General features: G+C 44.8%; 1 protein-coding gene across 2 annotated transcripts in view; it reads right to left on the bottom strand.

Moving 5' to 3' along the window:
* Positions 1-6,195: 6,195 nt before the first annotated feature.
* The window catches only part of LOC146870015 (nuclear ubiquitous casein and cyclin-dependent kinase substrate 1-like), a 176,507-nt gene continuing 163,123 nt past the window's right edge, over positions 6,196-19,579 (bottom strand). For both annotated transcript variants that reach the window (XM_085624160.1, XM_085624161.1), the window contains exon 8: positions 6,196-8,832. In XM_085624160.1, coding sequence (XP_085480286.1) covers positions 8,591-8,832 — 242 coding nt within the window. In that variant the 3' untranslated portion in view covers positions 6,196-8,590. The remainder of the gene's footprint in view (positions 8,833-19,579) is intronic.

Below are 19,579 nucleotides of genomic sequence, written 5' to 3'. Positions count from 1 at the left end.
TTCTCGTCGAAGTCCCTTTTTTCGTTGCAGGATGCTCGCTATTTCGGCCTCTTCTTCCTCTCCATCTCGGCGGCATGTTCGGCGTCGAGGGTTGGAGCGCCTCGCTTCGAGGCAGTCTATGTCGATGCAGGCCCTTCTTTTCTCGGTGGAGGTGTCCTTTTTGGGGGCAACCTTCGACGATCTAGGTTTTTCGAGGGCTTTCGCCGATTGGGAGTCCTTTTCGAAGGATCCGCTTGGCTGACTGTCCTTGCTTGCTGTTGCCTTCGTTGAGTGTTTTGGCGGCAATGCTCCCTTTGAGGACTTTGCTTCACTCCTACGAGTGTTGCTCGGGGCTTTAGCTTCACCCTTTCGAGTGTCGCTAGTGTCAACGGGGCGACGACTCCCTTACCTCCATCGACTGCTTCATATGGACCAGACGACCGCGCAGTCCTCTGGTCCTTCGGCGATGTTGTCTTCCTCTCCACTGGAGAGGCTCAAGTCCCAGAGCGATGAAGGTGGCCCCTGCCCCGCATGGTGTGGTTCGCCCTTCTCTGCCTCTCCCTTACTCGGAGTGTCTTGGGTGTGAACGCCGAGCACGCGTTGCATTCCTCGCTGTTGTGGTCGAGCGGCAGGCAGAGATTGCAGATTGGATGCTGGTCCTTCTGGGCATATTTGTGGTGGCAATTGGTGCAAAACCTGAAAGGTGTTTGGTCTATTCCAGCGCTCAGGGAGCACCCTGCGAGTGCATTCTCTGTTGAACGTCGAGATCTCAGTCGAAAGCTTCTCACTCGTCGTCCCAGTTACCTGACCTGAAGTCTGGTGTAGCTGAAAACTTTGATCTTAGTCGATTTTCTTCTCTGTTCCTGGATTCCTCTTCCAAAACTCTGGAACTCTTCCTTAACGATCCAGACCCAACAGCGGAAAAAAGAATCTGAAGATGGCGGCCAAAAGGTGGGCGCTTCCGGAGGAAGCACGTCGACGTCACGAAGGACACCAATTGGTGGTATGTCGACGCCCACATGGGCCACGAAAACAAAAAAAAACCAAAAAAACTACAATTCCGGACCCAACCACTAGATGGCGGAATAATGCACAGCATAGTGAATCCAGAAAGATTCACGCTGCAAAACTGAATGACCATCAACTGAGTGTCTAATCCATGGCCAAATCACTCTCCCAGTCACTACATTTCAATTTCACTATTGCCTTGAGCAAAGGCAGGCAGGCAGATATGAAAACTGGGTAAAGAATACATTAAGAAATCCTGGGATTTACCATATAGATTTCGATGCCGGAGTAGGGAATCGAGAAGTGTTTTAGTGGTACTTACTGCAAGAACACAGTTAGCGGTTCTCTCGTATGCCAAGATATAGTTTTGCACGGAGCCTGTAAGGGTTCAGCTTCAAATCTGTCTTGCCACATGAAAGAAACACCAGCTGCCGTAATATCGCCAGTGTGAGTTACTTTCGAATGGGAGTTACTGGACACTGAACGATCAAGGTTGTTGTGGCATGCTTCCAGACGTTGCATATCTGGTCACCGTGAACACCAGGGTTACTTGCTGTATGCAAGTATTGTTTCCTCCGACAAATACAGTCAGGGAGGCACTAGTATGGCCTTCACTGAATGTTTTGGTGATACAATTTGATGCTTTGAGCAGTATGAAAGCCATGCTTTTACAAAAAAACGTGCCACTGACCTAAGCTCGAGAAACCTTTAACTTCAAGTAGCAAGGACCTCAACCGAGATATAGGCGCTAATTCGAACAAACTGTCCCCTACATTTCGTAGAAATGGTGGAACGTATCTTTAATGTCTGATACGAGTGGCATTATAAACCTATTTAAGACCATAGGGTCCGAATTCCTTAGCACTTTACAGTCTATCCTCTGAGTTATTCTTAACTTCATACACTCTGTGTTTGGAAGTATTTTTGGGGGTCTACCTCTGATACTGCTAGCTGTAGCTGGAATCCTGATTATCTTCTACCTGCTGTGCAATGGACGGACCATCTGCCAGTGAGATTGCGAAGGCTCTCCTAGAAAGACATTACCGTGAGCGCATGGTACAGCATCTCGGTGCACCTCGCCTACGAGAACTAAGTGCTTCTTGGTTCTTATCCTTCAGACCAGTCTTTGAAGACTGCATCGTACCGGTCTTCCGATGCCTGTTCTGCAGAGGCGAATGAGAGTTCGACAACTGTCTGACACCTCTGACGGAGACGCCAGCGGACGTAGACTTCAGGCTGGAACCCTTGTGGTCCCACGCACGACTGTCCCCAGCGTATTCCCATCTTAGACGCATGCCTTCCTTGAGGAACCGTAGGTGCCTTTCACAACGGAATTAAATTTCAGCTCCAGCATTGACAAAGGTTTTGAATCCGGTACCAGAGGTCTAGACACCAGCTGTTGGCAGCGAGCAGTTTCATCTATGCACACTTGACGTGCTATGCGAGGTATTGCAATGTTTGTCCCCTGCGGTAGCAGGCAGCGATAATGTTATGTCTCCCATCCAGGACTTCTAATCTGAATCTGGCTCACCGTGTGCTGGGAACGAATTCGGAACTTTTCCCCTTTTTGTTTTCAAAATAACTTTTCAAATGGACACTTTCCATCTCAAAGCATGGCCTTCCAAGTGCGCTTGCAGTAGTTCAACTTGTGTGAACGAATTCGTTTAGAACTGTGATTTGCGGGACTTTACAATGTCAAACATTACCAATGAATATTTTTTCCTTTTTTTTTTTTAAACGGTTTTTAAATGATTTTTTAAACATTTTTTAGAAGCATTTTAAATAGCTGCTTGATAATTTTATACACTGACACTTATGAAAAGGTGCATCTCAGAATGTTTATTATTATTGTTAAGTATAAGGTGGAGTGGGTGTTATATTTCATATTGGTGCCCTAATATAGGTCCAGGGAACATTATACACTTTCCCTACATAACTCCAAATAAGGACAGAATGCCTTATAGGGACATCACGCCTTATAAGGACTGTAGCCTTTTATGTACTAAACCTTTCACCTAGTTCCGTGCAGAGGGTGGGTTTTTCCCCCAATCGATGTTGTTAAGACATCAGCCTTAGCTCATATGAATTGATGAGTACACTCTCCAGGAGGCATACTTCAGCTCTCCCATCGACGCACAAGGTTTAATCCCCAATGTCATACTTCATACTGAACAATGGGTAACACACGTACATAGACTGTATAAATACAGCACCTCTTGCTATCAGAAAGCAGGAGGGACCCGAGACTTCAAGGCCGACACACTGACCAGAGACGCTGCAGCTCCGGCATGACACCGCTCCAGCAGACAGTGGCCCAACTATCCCTTGTGGGGAGACCAGCTCAAGTCCAGGACAAAGTCCCACATTCTCACTATCCAGGTATGGGAGTTTGACCCAATCCTAGCGGGATTCTTGGCTTAGATTCTAGACTATTAGGTTTTTAGGCTCAGTAGCTCTTTCACACCTACTTACATGCCAGCTACACTCCGGTACATCTAGTCAGGCATCTTAGGAGTAAGTACCTTATTTTTATAAATGCATTTCATATTAATGTATATGTTCTTGACTATTGCAAAATGGTAGAATACTATTCCTTCTTATTCACTGTACTGCTGGTTCTATATATCTGCTACTGGGTTACAGTTAACAGCACACTTATTCTACATGAGAAGAACTACGGTACAATAAATTCTTATTGTAAAAACACTTGACTGTTTCTTCTCTGTATCTCTCTGAGAGCAAAACAAGTATGCACGAGTGACTGGGTGAAAAGTAGTATAATGTTTCCACGAGTAAGAGTTTGTGTTCTGAGGTTGCAAAAACTAATCTCTCTGATAACAGGAGATTCTAGTAGCAGTACGAGCTAGCTAATGCGAAAACAGGCTAACATATTGGGTGGGAGTGTACAGTCGGTCTGCCACCAGGCTCACAGTTTCTTATCCGCAATTGCGTAGGTCCTGCATAAAGGGTACTATTGGAACTACACTACAGTCCCACCCCAGTGCAGTGTAACAAGCAGGAGTAGAATGCGGTAGCATTCATGGGCAGGAGGCCGCCAGGAAAATAGCATATTTCAAAATCCTCTGATTTGTATCGGCCTCTTTTCAAGTTATATAAGGCTCGTCACGTTCCTAGTGCGGTATGTTGGAGGTGTCCAGATGTTGAATATGATATTTGTGCCACATACTTTGGTCATGCCCTGAACTGGATATCTATTGGCACCATGTATGATAGATGCTATGCTCAACTACTTTTATTCCTTTTCAGGTGACGGACCTGCTGGCCTTGTTACAGGATTCTGTTGCTTCGGTTAGTACGACTTTTCATTGACGTAGATTGATGTTGACGGCCCTTATGGTGGCTAAGATCTGCATATTGTGGCATTGTCGTACAGCAAAGTGGACCTCACATCAAGAATGACTAGCTGAACCTTACCGGTTAGCTACATATGAGCGCCAAATTTACAAGGTTAAAGTTCAAATCCAGATACTCAACGAGGTTTGTCATCCATTGTTGAGCCTATGTGAACTATTACATGGGGTATACTTTTATCTGCTTATCCGTGATGGCAATAGGAGTGCTGTCATCTGTAAACTGAGTCAGGGATTAAATGTTTGAGGCTGGTGACAATTTCTTTGTGGGGTGTTCTATGTGGGTAAAGGTTACCTCAGGCATTGCTTAAACTGTTTAAAAAGCAAGATGATTCTTTTGTTACTTATTGGTTTTTATTGTGCCGTTTTCTTTCATTCTTTGTTCCGTTTTTTATTTGTCCTTTCCGGGATCCTATTTAGTAAATGATTTGTGAGTGGAATACTTTGTAGAGTACTTGGTATTTCATTACAGTTGCTTTTCATGTACAATACAAATGACAATAAAGAAATGTAAAAAATAATAGTCCAGGAAAGCCATAATAAACTCTTGCTTTTTCAATGTTTGGAGCCTCGGGCTTCCAGTGATCACAATAGAGAAGAATAAAAAATAAACCGTGACCAATTTTCTTCAAAATTACCTGCCAACTCCTACTCCAACACAAAATCGTGACCGAAAACATGTGCAATGCCATCAAAATAAGAGGAAAATATATAGTTCACAGAAAACCCAATCTGTGAGCAGGGTGTGGGGGAAAAAAAATGAAACACAGAACAGGGATGTAGTTAACAGAAACCTATGTTCAGTTATTCTCCAACTGTCTGGAACAAAAAAAATGCAAATAAATTCAAAATAATGCCTGCTGGATTTCTAGAGGTCAATGCGGAGATTTAGTATATGACAGAAATATTCTCAGCCGGAGACTGTATCCCTCATGCATACATTTCCTTGTAGAATTTTCTCATTGACAATGGAAAAGAATTTTGAGCAATTCTGTATTCAGTATTAAGAGACCAACTTTTAATGGCCATTTGGCATCTTCCTTCTACTGTAATTTCCACAGCAATTATTACCTTTACATAGGTATTTGTCTTCTTATTTGGAGAGTCATCTTTGTTTTAACTGTTTCGATAATCAATATTTATTAGCATTACTGAAGCTCCTTTGATAAAAGATGTGCAAAGACTGGGTCGCTGTAATAACAAATTCGACAATAGGAAGCCTTTGAACTCAGCCACTTCTCTTACAGTTGGTTTTCCCTTTAGCACGTCTTACTTGAGTTTCCAGTCACCAAATGGTCCATCTGGAAATGTGACTATCACAGTAACTAGCCATCCCTACAAAATTGAAGACTCAAATATTTATGGAAAACGGGAACAGAAAATATTTGAAAATTATGCAAAACAGACTTGCACCCAACAAACGCAGCAGTAATGGTAAAGAAAGCATCAGGTACTTTACATGGGTGGGCCATGAGGTGTTATGGCTATTATATGTCATCCATCATCAACACAAGCACTTACAACTTCTAGTTCATTGGTAGGTTCTTCTGGAGTGTATAATTGAGCCTATTAACAGCATTTCTGCTGTTATATGCGACCCAAGTGTCTTACCAGAGAACTCCAAACAATAAACATAGCATATCATAGCCAAACCCAAGGCAATACAGTGAAAGCTAGTTGTTACTAAACAAGTTGGACCGCTGTTAGCAACAGCCAAGCACTTTAGCGGTCTATGAAAGGGAAAGCGTGGGACATGCTGCAACAAGACAATATTGACTTCTTGTAGCCACTGCTTCCCATTAAAACAAAATTAGGAGTCATCACAAAAACGATTCTCTTTTCTTTTTAATACAAAATACAAAGAATACACATACATAAAACAGAAGCTCTGGGGCTGGTACATGGCCTTAAAAATGCTTCATTAAAAGAAAAGCAATTTTATTTTCTTTGTAGGTACACAGATCACAGAATGGGAAAATTAAAACTATCACAAAGACTAGCACACAAATTTCAAAGCAAACGCAAGGACTGCATCTAAAATGTTACAAACTTGGCCAACATAACACTGGTTTACTTCATCCCCATCCAGGATATTTTTGTATGCATGTTTCATTTTTTTTTTTAAATAAAAACATTACATTGAAACTGATCTCCTAGTACCATGTGTCAGATGTCAGCAGTCAAGGTATCCCAAGTTATCCTGCCCTACCCCAGACTTCAAACACTTTCACCCACACAATGTTTAAAAAATTAAACCGAAGAAAGCAGACCATTGACAAGACACTCCCTCAAAGGAAGCGGTGCAAGGAATCCCAAAACTAGTCATCGTTCCAGCTAGGTTACAGGCCCAGCCTCAAGCCTACCCCACAATCTCAACACTAAGGAGTGATCAATCTAGAAATCAAGAAGTTTCTAGAAATAAATATTGCATCCCTTTAACCATTATGCCTCTGTTCAGAAGATAAAGCAATAACTGTAAGAAAGTGCAGACAGATAGCAGTTGGAGGGGTGACTTTACTAAACCATTATTCAAATGAACACATAACCAGTTCTCCAAGTCAACAACTAAACCTCTCCCCAGGAAGCACAGACATGCATGTGTTACAGATCAACATCACCACAGAAAAGGCAAGTCACTAGTAGGCTAGAAAGTAATACCCCAAAATGATTTCTTACATTACCTGGGAAAATCCTTCATCTGCCAAAAACACATTTATAATACATGCCTATTTTTATCCGAACAGGCCTTTCTTTGCCTTGTGACTCTGCATATACACATATACACCGCAAGACACATCTGATTTGCAAGGTTAAACTAACAGTCTGCTTTAAAAGGTTTGAATCAGATTACAGAGTAGCTTCTAACAATTAAGGCTTTGAATAATCTGCAGCTACTACAACTTGATCAGTGACAGATTAAAGAAATCCTTAATAATCGCTCCAGGATTAATCTTGTGCTTCATGCTAAATATCCCCTCCCCCAATGTACACACTTGGTTACAAAAATACATTCTGTTGGAGCACACTCCGTAAATTGTAGCCTGGAAATCAAGGCCCTTTTCCAGCATAAACCCAAAAAACTACTCACATTTAGCCAATAGGCACTTGTAAAACTACAAGCACATTTCCAGCCCTTCTCCCCTTCCCCAACAAATTAAAAAGTAGATAAATACAACAAAAAACAAGGTATGATCAGTTACAATTCTGAGCTGGGATCAAAGAATCCATAACACTTAACCCCAAAAAAGAAATTGCCACAGATAGTCCTAACTAACCAAGAGGTTGCCTGACCAACTATTATCAAAGCTATGCAACCTTATTCACATTTTGTGTTTACCATGTACACTGCCTAAATATCAATTTGGTTTTACTTACACAGGTGCCGGAAGTAAACAGGTTCTTCATACAAGAAAAGCAAATGTATGTAACCTGAAAAAAGTGACCCCATACGCCACAGTCTGCTGAAGAGAATTCTGTGTTGTGTGTTAGAGTAGCAGTTCTTTTTAATGTACTGGAGGGGGACAGAAGCATTGGTAGTTCTGTTACAAGCGCAGGTTTCCTTTGGAACTGAAGTAGAATTAAAAAAAAGAAAAAAAAAAATCAAAAGAAAAAAAAAAAGGGAGCAGGCTCAGAGAGAGGGGTGGAGGGCATTCAATGTAACAACTGAGGCTGGATTAGCCACGGGTGATCTGAAGCAATACTGCATCTCTCCAGCTGTCATAAAGAGTTACCTTTATACCTTTATTAAGGTCACCCCATCAAACTCCATGCAGAGTGCCAAAAACAGCAAGAAGAAACTCATAAGGCAAAATCTTATGAGTCATCGTCCATTTGTCCAAGGGAAGCAAACTAAATCTTTATCATGAAGGTCTAAAGAATTATTTTGAAATGTACAAGTCAAACCAATTCACAATAAACCGCCTCACAACCTGCACTTCAAATACACTGAAATATAATAGCCTCCCAATAGTCTGCTCAAGTATCTTCAGCACAAAAAATTATCAAATAGGCAACCTAAACAAGACATTGAAAAGGCTTTGATTGGCTATTGGAAAAAGCAATGAGCCATCAGTAAATGACCGACGACATCATTCCAATACTTGCGCAGTCCTTTTATTAAAATTTAAAAAAAGCATTTAAAGCCCAAAAGTCAAGTCAAATAATTTCCCCTCTAATAATTTTTCTTTTTTTTTTTTTATATAAAAACCACATCTATTGCCCAATGTGGCTTCTTAATCCTCAGCTGATTGGGGCTCTTCATCTGAGTCTTCCTCTTCATCTCCAGATTTCTCTGCTGGAGGGTCGACAGATTTCTGTTTTTCTAAAGGGCTTACAGATTTCTTTTTTTCTGGTTGTGGGCTTTCTGGTTCTTCATCTTCCTCTTCATCTTTCGGAGGAGGAGACTTCTCTTTTGTAGCCTTGGGAGCAGGAGCTGGACGTGCTTTCACTTTGCTTTTCACTGGACTGGGAGTGACTAGGAATTTAAAAAAAAAAAAATTAGACCCAAATCTAAAAACTGCTGTTGGCATGCCCAGATTGTCAATTATTGGCATTCTACTACATCCAAGGCAAATTGGTGAAGGCACATAGCTGGTTCACATCAAACCCAGTCAAACTTCTCCCAGGCTAAATGAAAAAGAAGTAAAATGCCCACAATAAAAGAAGTAGACAACAAATTTTAATTGTAGGTTAATAAACACAGCAAAACAATCCAAATAACCTTTTGGAATCATATTTAGGGTAGTCTGCAGTATGTTCCTATAGAAGGGCGTAGAAGGAAAAAGCGTAGCAAAGATGCATGTGAAACAAACTAGTGGTATATCTCAGTTTGATTTTGGAGCGAAGCCTTACTGTCTAAATGACCTGGTTCCTGCTCTTTTGGAGAAGAGGGGATTAGGAGCAATGCAAAAGAGACCTTTGAGGAGATCTACAGGTTAATTCTTTAAGTGAGTTTCTTTGGCTTCTCCAACATACAATTCAAAAACCTTTTGTATGGATTGCTGCTTACAGTTTGTTTTTTATTACATTGTCAGTATCATTTAAGAATCCCCAGAATTTATACTACAAGCATGGGACACGCAGCAAACAAATCTCATGTATACTTTGAGTGGCTTTCATGGGGCCTCAATAGCAGTAAACTAAGGCATGTTTTAAGCAAGCGATATTTTAAAAACAAATGCAGCAAAAAGATAATATCCAGTCACTTGTCAATGTGTTCACAACAGCACTGTTCACCACACTACAACTGCACTCATTAAGAACTCTAAACATATACCCAAAAACAGCCCAGACATGCAGTTTTGTGGCTCTTACAAGAACAGCGCTGGTTACTAGCTACCTAGAACACATACCACCAGAGAATATAGGAAGCAATTCAGCCTCTGCCTGCCCAGATTAAATTACAAATCAATGCTCAACTACACCAAAATCGAATCAAACTCCATTATGCGAGGGACACATTTGGAAAGTTATACCCCGACAGCAGAAATGCACTGCAATACTAATTGCAGATTGAGAACTAGTACTTATTTACAATGAGGTTAGATGGTATCTAACTGCAGGTTGGGCATGGAGCAGGGGTTGCTTGAGCAAAGAAGGGGGGGGGGGGGGGGGTAATAAGTCACAGCGTTAAAAGTTGGGGAATACAATCACAAGAGGGGAGGTAGATCTAAACAGACAGTGTCAATATTGGGCCATTAAGTTTTCTTTTTTTTAAATGTATTTTTAAAAATCAAGGACTAAATTGGGCTGTTAGTTTGTGCCACAGCAGAATAGTAATCTGGTTAGCACACGCAGGAGGAAAATTTTCTGGAAGGGCTGGATACGTTCCTGTCTTAACTGGTGACAAAAGTGAAGGGGCACACGTTCATTACCAAAATGTTTCTCTAGGTTTTTGGGCTTTACACTTAACCCTGCAGTTAATTTTAACAATTTACAGTTATGACCTATTAGTACACAGTTGTAAAATGTGAGTATGGAAGGATGGGAGCAGGAGGAATGCTGCAAAAAACAATTCTATCTCGGGACTGGAGGCGAAGATTATGCCTTCTCTCTTTGCATTTATTTAACAGCAGCCATCATCAAAACACAATTTAAACAAAGTTTCCCATGAACACTTGGGAAAAATGTAGTAGCAAAACAATGTCCAATAGGGAACGGTCCTATAACATCCAATCAGAAGGCCCATCAGCCCCAACATAGTCCTCCACTGGCACTTCACCCTCTTTCCTCGCTGCTGCACAGCCGAGATAAGTACCTCATACTGTCTTGTATTGTGATTTTGGTTCTTGCATTCTGTAGCACTTACCGTGGTGTTCTTTTCCTTGATATTGCTGAAAATGTATGCTTGTATTATGGCACTTATAGGACTGGTGGTGATTTGCTCCCTCAACACTGAACTCCGCTGGCTCTATAGCACACAACAGAGGTGGACTCTCTCCCAATAGCTACCAGAAGTCTTTTCCAAACGTAGACAGAATCTGGGCATTGGTGACGGCACATGCATAATAGTTTATACATATTAAACTGTTTGTGACGGCTGGACTCCCCTGCGCTCGTTTTCTGCGTGGGGCGCGCTGGGACTGGTAACAAGCGTGTCCCCCCCCCTCCACTGCTGATCCAAGTCTGCGCAGTTCGTTAAAATAAAACCGTGTTGGTATCAACATGGACACCATCAAAATGGCTGAGTTCTAGCAATCCTCTCCAATATCAACCACAGACTGGCATCCATTTTGTGCTTCCTCTTTCCACTATATAAGAAATAGAAGAGGTATGCATGCATGACTTAGTGGGTTTGGAAACAGAAAGAGTCATGTTCTGTCAATCTATGGTGGCCCTCTTGGATAGGGCAACCCGTTTTGTGCCTCCTCTTCCACTATTACAAATAGAAGAGGTACACACGCATATCAAAGTGGTCTTTGGAAATAGAAAGAGGAATTACCTTTGGTCGATCTATAGCGGCCATCTTGGATAGGGCAACATTCATCATTATTTCCTACTTGTGGAATGGTCTATGGGAATAGAATGAGGAATGGTCTATCCTCTTACTGTGGCGGCTATCTTGGATATGACAACTCACCACATTCCACCATGACACTCGTGCATTGACCACTGGTTTCCCCTAAAATATTCAGATGCTGCTTCTCCCCTCTACCTTCCTGACTGTTTTAGCCTCGTTAGGCATCTCCTTTTGGTCCTGATCTGACCTCACTCCTGTTGGTTTATTTTCCACTCGATTTCCGGAATATACGCCCCACTCTTATTATACTTCTTTGCGCTATCGCTACTCTAGTGGCCCCTTTTTCTATCCCCCACACCACGCCATCACCTCATCTCCTTATCATGGCTTCCATTTGAATTAAGTCTGGAATTAACTGCTTCAAAGTAATTTATCCCCCTAATCTGTCCAAAGCAGCAGCAAAAAAGTTCAAGCATAACACCATTGAACAATTTCCAGATTCCTTCTTTGTTGACCAATTCCATAATGCGCATCTAGGGAAGATCAAAAATGACTTCATTGTCTTCACTCACGACATCCCTTCCTGGTCCTCCAGCTTCTTCAATTCCTTAAACGTCTCCTCCGCCACTTCTTTCACACATGGGAAGCGGTTAAAAATTTCTTACTCCGCTTGCTTTAATGGCTCTCTCACCATTACACTTTAAAATATATTTTTTTTTTAAATACATTTTTTATTATTTTCCATTTCCATCTCCACATCATCTCTTACACAGGTGTTGTAAGCATTATTCAGGAAGATTGTGCTCCACCCTTCATCCCTACAAAGTTGTCATATTATGCAACCACAATGATTTACATTATTACCCACAGTCTTGTTGCCTATTATTCGCCAACTTCCGCCCTACCATCCCCCTTAAGCCCTTTTCCCCACAACCTTCCCGACATCCAGAACTACTATTTCTACCCACCCCTACCCTCCCCACCAGTGTGCTCCCCCCCCAGTCGTTAATCTCAATGTGCCTTGATCTATAGGTGTGTGTTCTCTGTGCACTCTTGCAGTTGCTCGGCTTCTCTCCCCCTGCCACCCATCTTCCTCTCCTTCGGTTGTGCTTTCGATCCCCTCATTCTCCCTTGCGCTGTTAACCACCCATGGTCTAACTGTGGGCCGGCTCATCATCTTGGTCTCCTCCAGAACCGCGCAACGCTTCAATTAGCGCCTCCCAGGCTCGTGCCACTTTCAACATAGTCTCCTTCTGGGACCTATGCGCCAGTCGTAGCTTGATCACGCTCTCACTCGCCGCCCACTTAGGGAATTCGTGTTTCCACCTCTGCACTCTAGGTCCCTGACTATGCTTCCAGTGGCTGGTTATTTCCCTTTTGGCTAGTATCAGTCCCAAATCTACGAATTTGCTTGTTACTTTATTGCGTTTCGTCCGCATGAACCAGTGCAATAAATCCACCGCCATATCTTTATTAAGTGTTCGCTCTGTTGCCAGCTCCAACGCCCCGATCACGTCTTCCCAATACGCCGTCAGCTTCGGGCAAGACCACAGCATATGCTGGAAATCCACCTCCTCTAGTCCACATCTAGGGCAGCGAGCCTCGTCCACCCCGAAGATCCGTTTGATATGGCTCGGGGTCATGTATGCCCTGTGCAGCACATAAAACTGTATGAGCTGGAACCTGGCATATCTTCCATGCCCTTTCTACTAGCTTGGGCCAAGTAGTGTCCGGGATATCCCTACCTAAGTCCCTTTCCCACTTCTCCTTAAGACGACCCAGCGACTGCCTGCCCTCCTGTTCCATTCTCCTATTAAGGCATGTGACAGCCCTAAAAGTTCCGGCCGCCATAGCCACATATTGGCAGATTAGCGATGTCGCTGGCTCTGACAGCCCCGTCTTCCACCTGCGCTGTATCGCCGCTACTAGCGCCGCATGCATCAGGTAGTGCCCCCGTGGTAAGTCAAACCAACGGCAGCAAGACACCATCGTCATAGAGGTCGTCCATCATAAATAATCCCTGCTCTTCCCACATATTACACTTTATAATAATGGCACTGTCATGATCCAAGCTACAGACTCCCGTCTCTCTCGCTCTCTCTCTTTGACCACCTCTTCCACTCCCTTCGTCCCACCCCTGCGACTACGATCGCTCTCGATTCTTCTTCTTCTAGCTTGTCTTCTTTCTCCCTTTCTCAAGACAGCTCTCCCAGGAGTCACAGGTCTACCCTTTATCTCCCACTTCACTTGCTCCCTCCCATTCTGCCCCCTTCCCAACTTGATTTCCCCATTACCTAGTCTGCTTTACCTCCCGCTTCCCCTCCCCACCCTGCATCTCCTTAATACTCCATTCCCATCTCACGCCCCCTAACTCCCCTATTCTTACCCATTCCCCCCTACTTAATCCACCTTTTTTACAACCTGAACTACCAATCAACTCGCCTTCCCCTTCCCCTTACCTCCCCCTTTCTCTGCATCCGTTTCCGCTCTTCCCCTTCCCTCGTACCTTCAATTCTGTTTTTACACCTCCCATCTCTCTACAACCTACACCCCCTCCTATGCCCCACAGCCCTGCCTCCCCTCTTTGTAATTCCATCCTCTTACCTCCCTCTGACCTTACAGTCCTTCCTCCTCCTATGCTTCACAACCCTGTTACCCCTCTTGGTAATTCCGCCCTCTTCCCTCCCTTTGACCTCAGTCCCTCACTCCTCCCACAACTACCATTTAGCCCAACCTCTCCAACTCTGCCTGGTGCCTGTCCCCCTACATTCACCTTTCATAGCCCATGGTACCTGGCCTGCACCCTCTCTTCTCCCCATTCCTCTGGCCTTACATTGACCTCCCTCCCTTCCCTCCCTCTACAGCCCCTTCTCCTCATCTTACCGTATCCCTGGCCTTCCCTTAACCCCCCTCCTCTCCCCCACCTCTCGCCCTCCCTTACTACTTCACAATTTTCTCCTCCTACTTACGATCTCTATTCTTCACCTCTGCTCAACACCAGTAAAAATATCACTAACTCGATCCACTCCTTTCTACCACCATCTCTCCCCACCTTTGACCCTCGCACCCCACCACTCTCCCCGGTCCCCCATATCCCCCTGTCCTCCTTCGCCTACTCCACTCCCTCCCCCCATCTTTGACCTGCGCACCCCAACACTCTCCCCGGTCCGCCATATCCCACTGTCCTCCTTCGCCTACTCCACTCCCTCCCCCCACCTTTGACCCTCGCACCCAAACACTCTCCCCGGTCCGCCATATCCCCTGACCTCCTTCGCCTACTCCACTCCCTCCCTTAACCATTGAGCCACCCAACACTCCGTGCTCAGCCCACCTATCCCTGGAAACTAAACTTGATTCTCTCATCTCTTCCATTTCCCAGCTTGAAGCATCCATCTCACTCTTAAGTGCTAAGATATCCCCCTCTCCTAATAACCTCCCGAGGAGTTCCTTGCTCCCGCGCACCAATAAAACAAACAGTCTGTCCTCCACAGACATCACCAACTTACTGGCTAGCTACAAGACTACCAACGTCAATCCCCCTCCACTCTCCTCTAATAATTCTACTCAATTTACCATTCAGACCATCTCTTCCGTCAGAATTTACCAGCCTCCCTCTCAAGGGGCACCCTCATTCAAGAATCTAATACCTATACCCCTTATCAGCCCAAACACTCCCATCACCAAAACAGTTGCGTCAGAGCTACATTGTATGCTCCACAACTGATGATCTGCAACCAAACACAAACTGGAAATCTCTGACACTATCCCCCACCACAATCTCGACATGCTCTTTCTCACTGAGACCTGGTTTAATGACTCCTCTCACACTTTGCTTGATCTTCTGATACCTACTGACTACTCTATCCTTAGAAACGAAAGAACAGACAAGATCGGGGGAGGTGTTGCGATTATCTTCAGAAACTCCCTTCAAATTAAAGCCTTTCCCACCATCTTCTTCCGCACATTCGAATGCCTATCCCTAGAACTTCCAAGTTCATCACGGCTCACCCTTCAGGTTCCATGCCATCTACCACCCGCCCGGTAACTGCTCTTCCCTTATGGAGGAATTCACCGACTTTATTAGTGACCAATATTCACAAAGCGACAGGCAGATCTTCCTAGGTGACTTCAATCTCCACTGGGGCTCCGTGGAAGACTCGGCTGCCAACAAGCTTGCAACCTTTCTCTCAGCTAACGATCTTGTCCAACACTGCTCGGAAATTACACACGCCAAGGGCTCAATTCTGGACCTTGTTATTTCTAAGCCAGACCAGCTTACCATTGCTCCCTCTATCCTTGTAGACTGGTCAGACCATTTCCTCATTCCCTTCCGTTTTCACCTCTCGCACATTATAACTCTCGGCCAACCTAAAAGGGCTTCTACCTGGTTACGCAACACTAAAAAGATTGATCTTGAGACTGTGTGCTTCTGCTCTGCGTTCACTTCCTAGTCTAGACCCTAACGCGGATGTCAACGATCTCACTCCCTATTGCCTCTCAATCCTTGCAGTCGAAATCGACAATGTCACTCCACTCCAAAGCAAAAGGAAAAGACCCACCCCCTCAGCACCTTGGTTCAATAAAGCTCTCTATGACGAAAGGAAAAACCTTAGAATCTTGGAGAAACATTGGAGACAATCTCCATCCACCTCTAATCTCTTTTACGTTCAGCAAGATCCAATTACCACAAGCACATCTTCCATGAAAAAGCATCACATTTCAGATCCCTCCTCGACTCAGCTAAAAACAGACCCAAAAAACTTTGACCTTATCAAAAACCCAAACCGTTCTCCCCAAACCATCAAACCTGAGGATGCTTCAAAGAAAGCAACCCAATTCACTATATTCTTTGATGAAGAGGTCAAATCACTGGTGGATCAGGTCACCCACCCCACCCCCATTGAGGAGCGAAAATCCTTAGTCACTTGGCAGAACTTTGCCGCCATCTCGGAAGATGACCTCCTCAAATGCACCCTTGAAACTAAACCCTCCAACCATTCTTCTGACCCCATACCTAGTGTCATCGCCATTGATTTCTATACCAATACTCTCTCTTATTGGACCAGGCTAGTTAATCTCTTCCTCAGTCAAGGATCCCTCCCAGCTGTCCTCAAAATAGGACAGGTTACCCCCCTTCTAAAAAAAAAAACCTCTGCAGATGGGAACAACCTCAATAACTTCCGCCTCATCACTAATCTCCCTTTTCTTTCAAAGATCGCAGAAAAATGTGTTGCAAAACAACTTTCCAAACACATTCTGGACAATAATCTCCTTGACGTGTTTATTCAAAATTGCAGCACTGAAACAGCCCTGCTGCGAGTGATCGATGATGCGCTGCATATACTCGATTCGGGGGAATCATGCCTTCTGATTCTTCCTGACCTATCTGCAGCCTTTGACACTGTTAATCACAACACCCTCCTTACCACTCTTCAACAGAGAATGGGCGTGGAAGGCACAGTGCTTAAATGGTTTGCCTCATTCCTCTCTGACAGATCCCAAATGATCAAGATTGCGAACCGTCTCTCGTCTCCACTGGTGATTGGTCAAGGTGTCCCTCACGGTTCCATCCTTGCACCCACTCTGTTTAATCTCTATCTGGAACCATTAGGGAACCTCCTAAGCAAATCTGGAATCCTCTACCATCTCTATGCAGATGACACCCAAATCTACCTCAAGGTGTCTTCCTCTCAAGATCTCTCACTACTCAACTCTATTCACAACTGGATGTTAGTTCACCAACTCATTCGCAATCCCTCCAAAACTGAATTCCTCCTCCTATCTACCTCTCTCTTCCCGCCTCCTGTTCAATCCTGGATGGATCAGCTGAATTTACTCAACAGTAAACCCATCATTGTCGACTGCGCTAAATCCCTAGGTGTCATACTTGACAAAAGACTCAACCTAATCTCACATCAACTCCATTGCCAAGAACGCACGTTATCAGCTGCGCCTTCTGTGGGGGATTCGTCGGTTCTTCCCGGAGAAAGACCTAAAAACCTTGGTCCAATCACTAGTTCTCTAGACTGGATTATTGTAATTCTCTTCTGACTGGCCTTCCCAAATCTCACCTCTCCCCCCTTAAATCCATCCTCCATTCAGCAGCTCGCTTCATTTCAGGGTCCAAACGAAGTGACCACATCACTCCTATCCCGTCTTCTCTCCGATGGCTTCCCATCGAGGCTAGAGCTATTTACAAAACGGCTTGCATCACCCACAAAGCCTTGCACTCTTCTTCCCCCTCGCTATCTGGCGAATAAATTGAAATTGTCCCGAGGCTTGAGACCTTCTCGGAATGCAGAAAAGTTCTTGCTTGAGCCCCCCCCTCCTTCAAAAGGGAAAAATTGATGGCTCAATCGATCTCAGGTAATGCGGTGAGAATCTGGAACTCGCTTCCTCCTTTGCTCCGTGCCACCACCTCCATCCGGATCTTCAAAGCGGACCTCAAATCTCTTCTATTCCAAAGACACTTTCAGAACTAATTCCTTCATTCTCAGACCCCGCCAGGAAGTTTGTTAGTCATTGTAAATTTGTTATATTTATTTATTTTTTGTACATTCCTTGCTTGCTGTGTTTGATATTGTGTTCCTCTTGCCTGCTGTGTTTGATTCTGTGTCCTGCTATTTTTGTACATTCTATTTTGTAACATTTCTCTCATGTAACGTAACTGGTTCTATTGTACAGCGCTCTGACACCTTCAGGTAAAGTCTGCGCTTTATAAAAATGCATTAATAAATAAATAGCGTAGCATTGTCGCGTCTTCGGTACCTTTTATCTAATTTTCTCTTATGCAGGTTGGAATTGGCGTTTATTGTGGTGCTGCATTCTCTCGTCTCTCGTTTACCCTTTGTTGATCTTAGTTTTGCAGATTTGTGTTATGCGGGGCTGCGGTGTCTAATTGCTGCCTCTTTCTGTTATCGGTAGCCCAGGCCCACGGGAGCATTTACCGCTCCTACACGGCCCCATTCTGGTGCAACTCAAGTCGTGGTACTCCCGCCGCTAGAGGGCACTGGAGGTGGCGCAGGACCTCGGCGCACACGTTAGAATTTCCTCAGAGGAATTCACTCGACGCACCGCGAGTCTGAGCTGCTGGTCTGAGAGAGACGCCCGGCAGGGTCTGTAGGCTGATCGGGCCCTTCGTCAATGCTCAATTAAGGCCGATCGAGCCAGTTTTATTTGACGCGCAGCAGCCTGTGAGAGCACGACTGCAAGGAAGGCTGCAGAGTCTGTATTGTCGTGTTTACGCTCGTTTGGGTCAGTACCTAGGCCCCAGTGGCCCTGTGGGACAACAACCCAGGCCAGCTTTTAGGTATTTTGGCACACCAGCAGATGTTACAGGGCTGGGACCCCATTAAGAGTAGCGAGCTCCTCATAATTCAGAATTTGAGGCTGGGGTGCACCTCACTAGTCCTTGGATAATACATTATGGACTATGAAGATGACTCCCAAGGGGTGGAAGACCCTCTGGCCGACCTCCATTGGGACGATTTACACAACGCCGTAGACACCTTTGGAGAAGAGACTTTCCCGCCAGATTGCCCGGGCATTTGCAAAGCTAGCTCCACCTCCCACAGAACCCCTTCCCAACCCTGATGTCCCAGGTGCCCGCCTGTCAGTGGATGCAGAACCTCCCCCAGCTAAACGCCCCCGTAATATGGGGTTAGACTGAGACGCCTTTAATAGGCCTAAACAGGCTTTTCTAGCTCCTCAGCCCCCCTTACCAGTGGGAGACGAGGGTCTTCAGAGCAGTTAATCCTGTCCCTTCCGATGACACTGGGGATACAGATAATGAACTAGGCCGTGGCTTCCTTCCCACCACTCTGACTTCCCAAGGTACTTCGTACATGCTCGACCCTGATGACATCATTCACCCGTGGTCCTCTGAATGGGCCCCGGCCGACAAGGTCGCAAGTTACATGGCAGGTGCATTCACCTATCGCTGGAGAAAAAGGCCCGTAATTGTCTGAGCGCCCCCAACCATCTCTGGAAGGGAAGGTGGCGCTCACCCCGGAAATAGACCCACATTCCTACAAAAATTAACTAAGGACCCGCTCACTTCTTATTAAGGTGGACCCCAAGCTGGGAAACCTGGCAGACTGAGGCAGGGGCCATTGCACAGGGTGGGCTCGTTGGGGAGCCTTTTGTCAAAGAGTAAGGAGAATTTGTAAATATCTTTGCCGCCCTTGACAAGGCCCAGACATTATCAGAAAGGTATTCCAGTGTTTTCCGCTGGGCCAGTCGAGGTAGGGGCCGGTCGAGCGGC

This window comes from Triturus cristatus, chromosome 1_1 (assembly GCF_964204655.1).
Source record: "Triturus cristatus chromosome 1_1, aTriCri1.1, whole genome shotgun sequence".
NCBI lineage: Eukaryota > Metazoa > Chordata > Amphibia > Caudata > Salamandridae > Triturus > Triturus cristatus.
The sequence above is the reverse complement of the archived record's forward strand: the minus strand, read 5'-3'. Positions and strand labels throughout refer to the sequence as shown.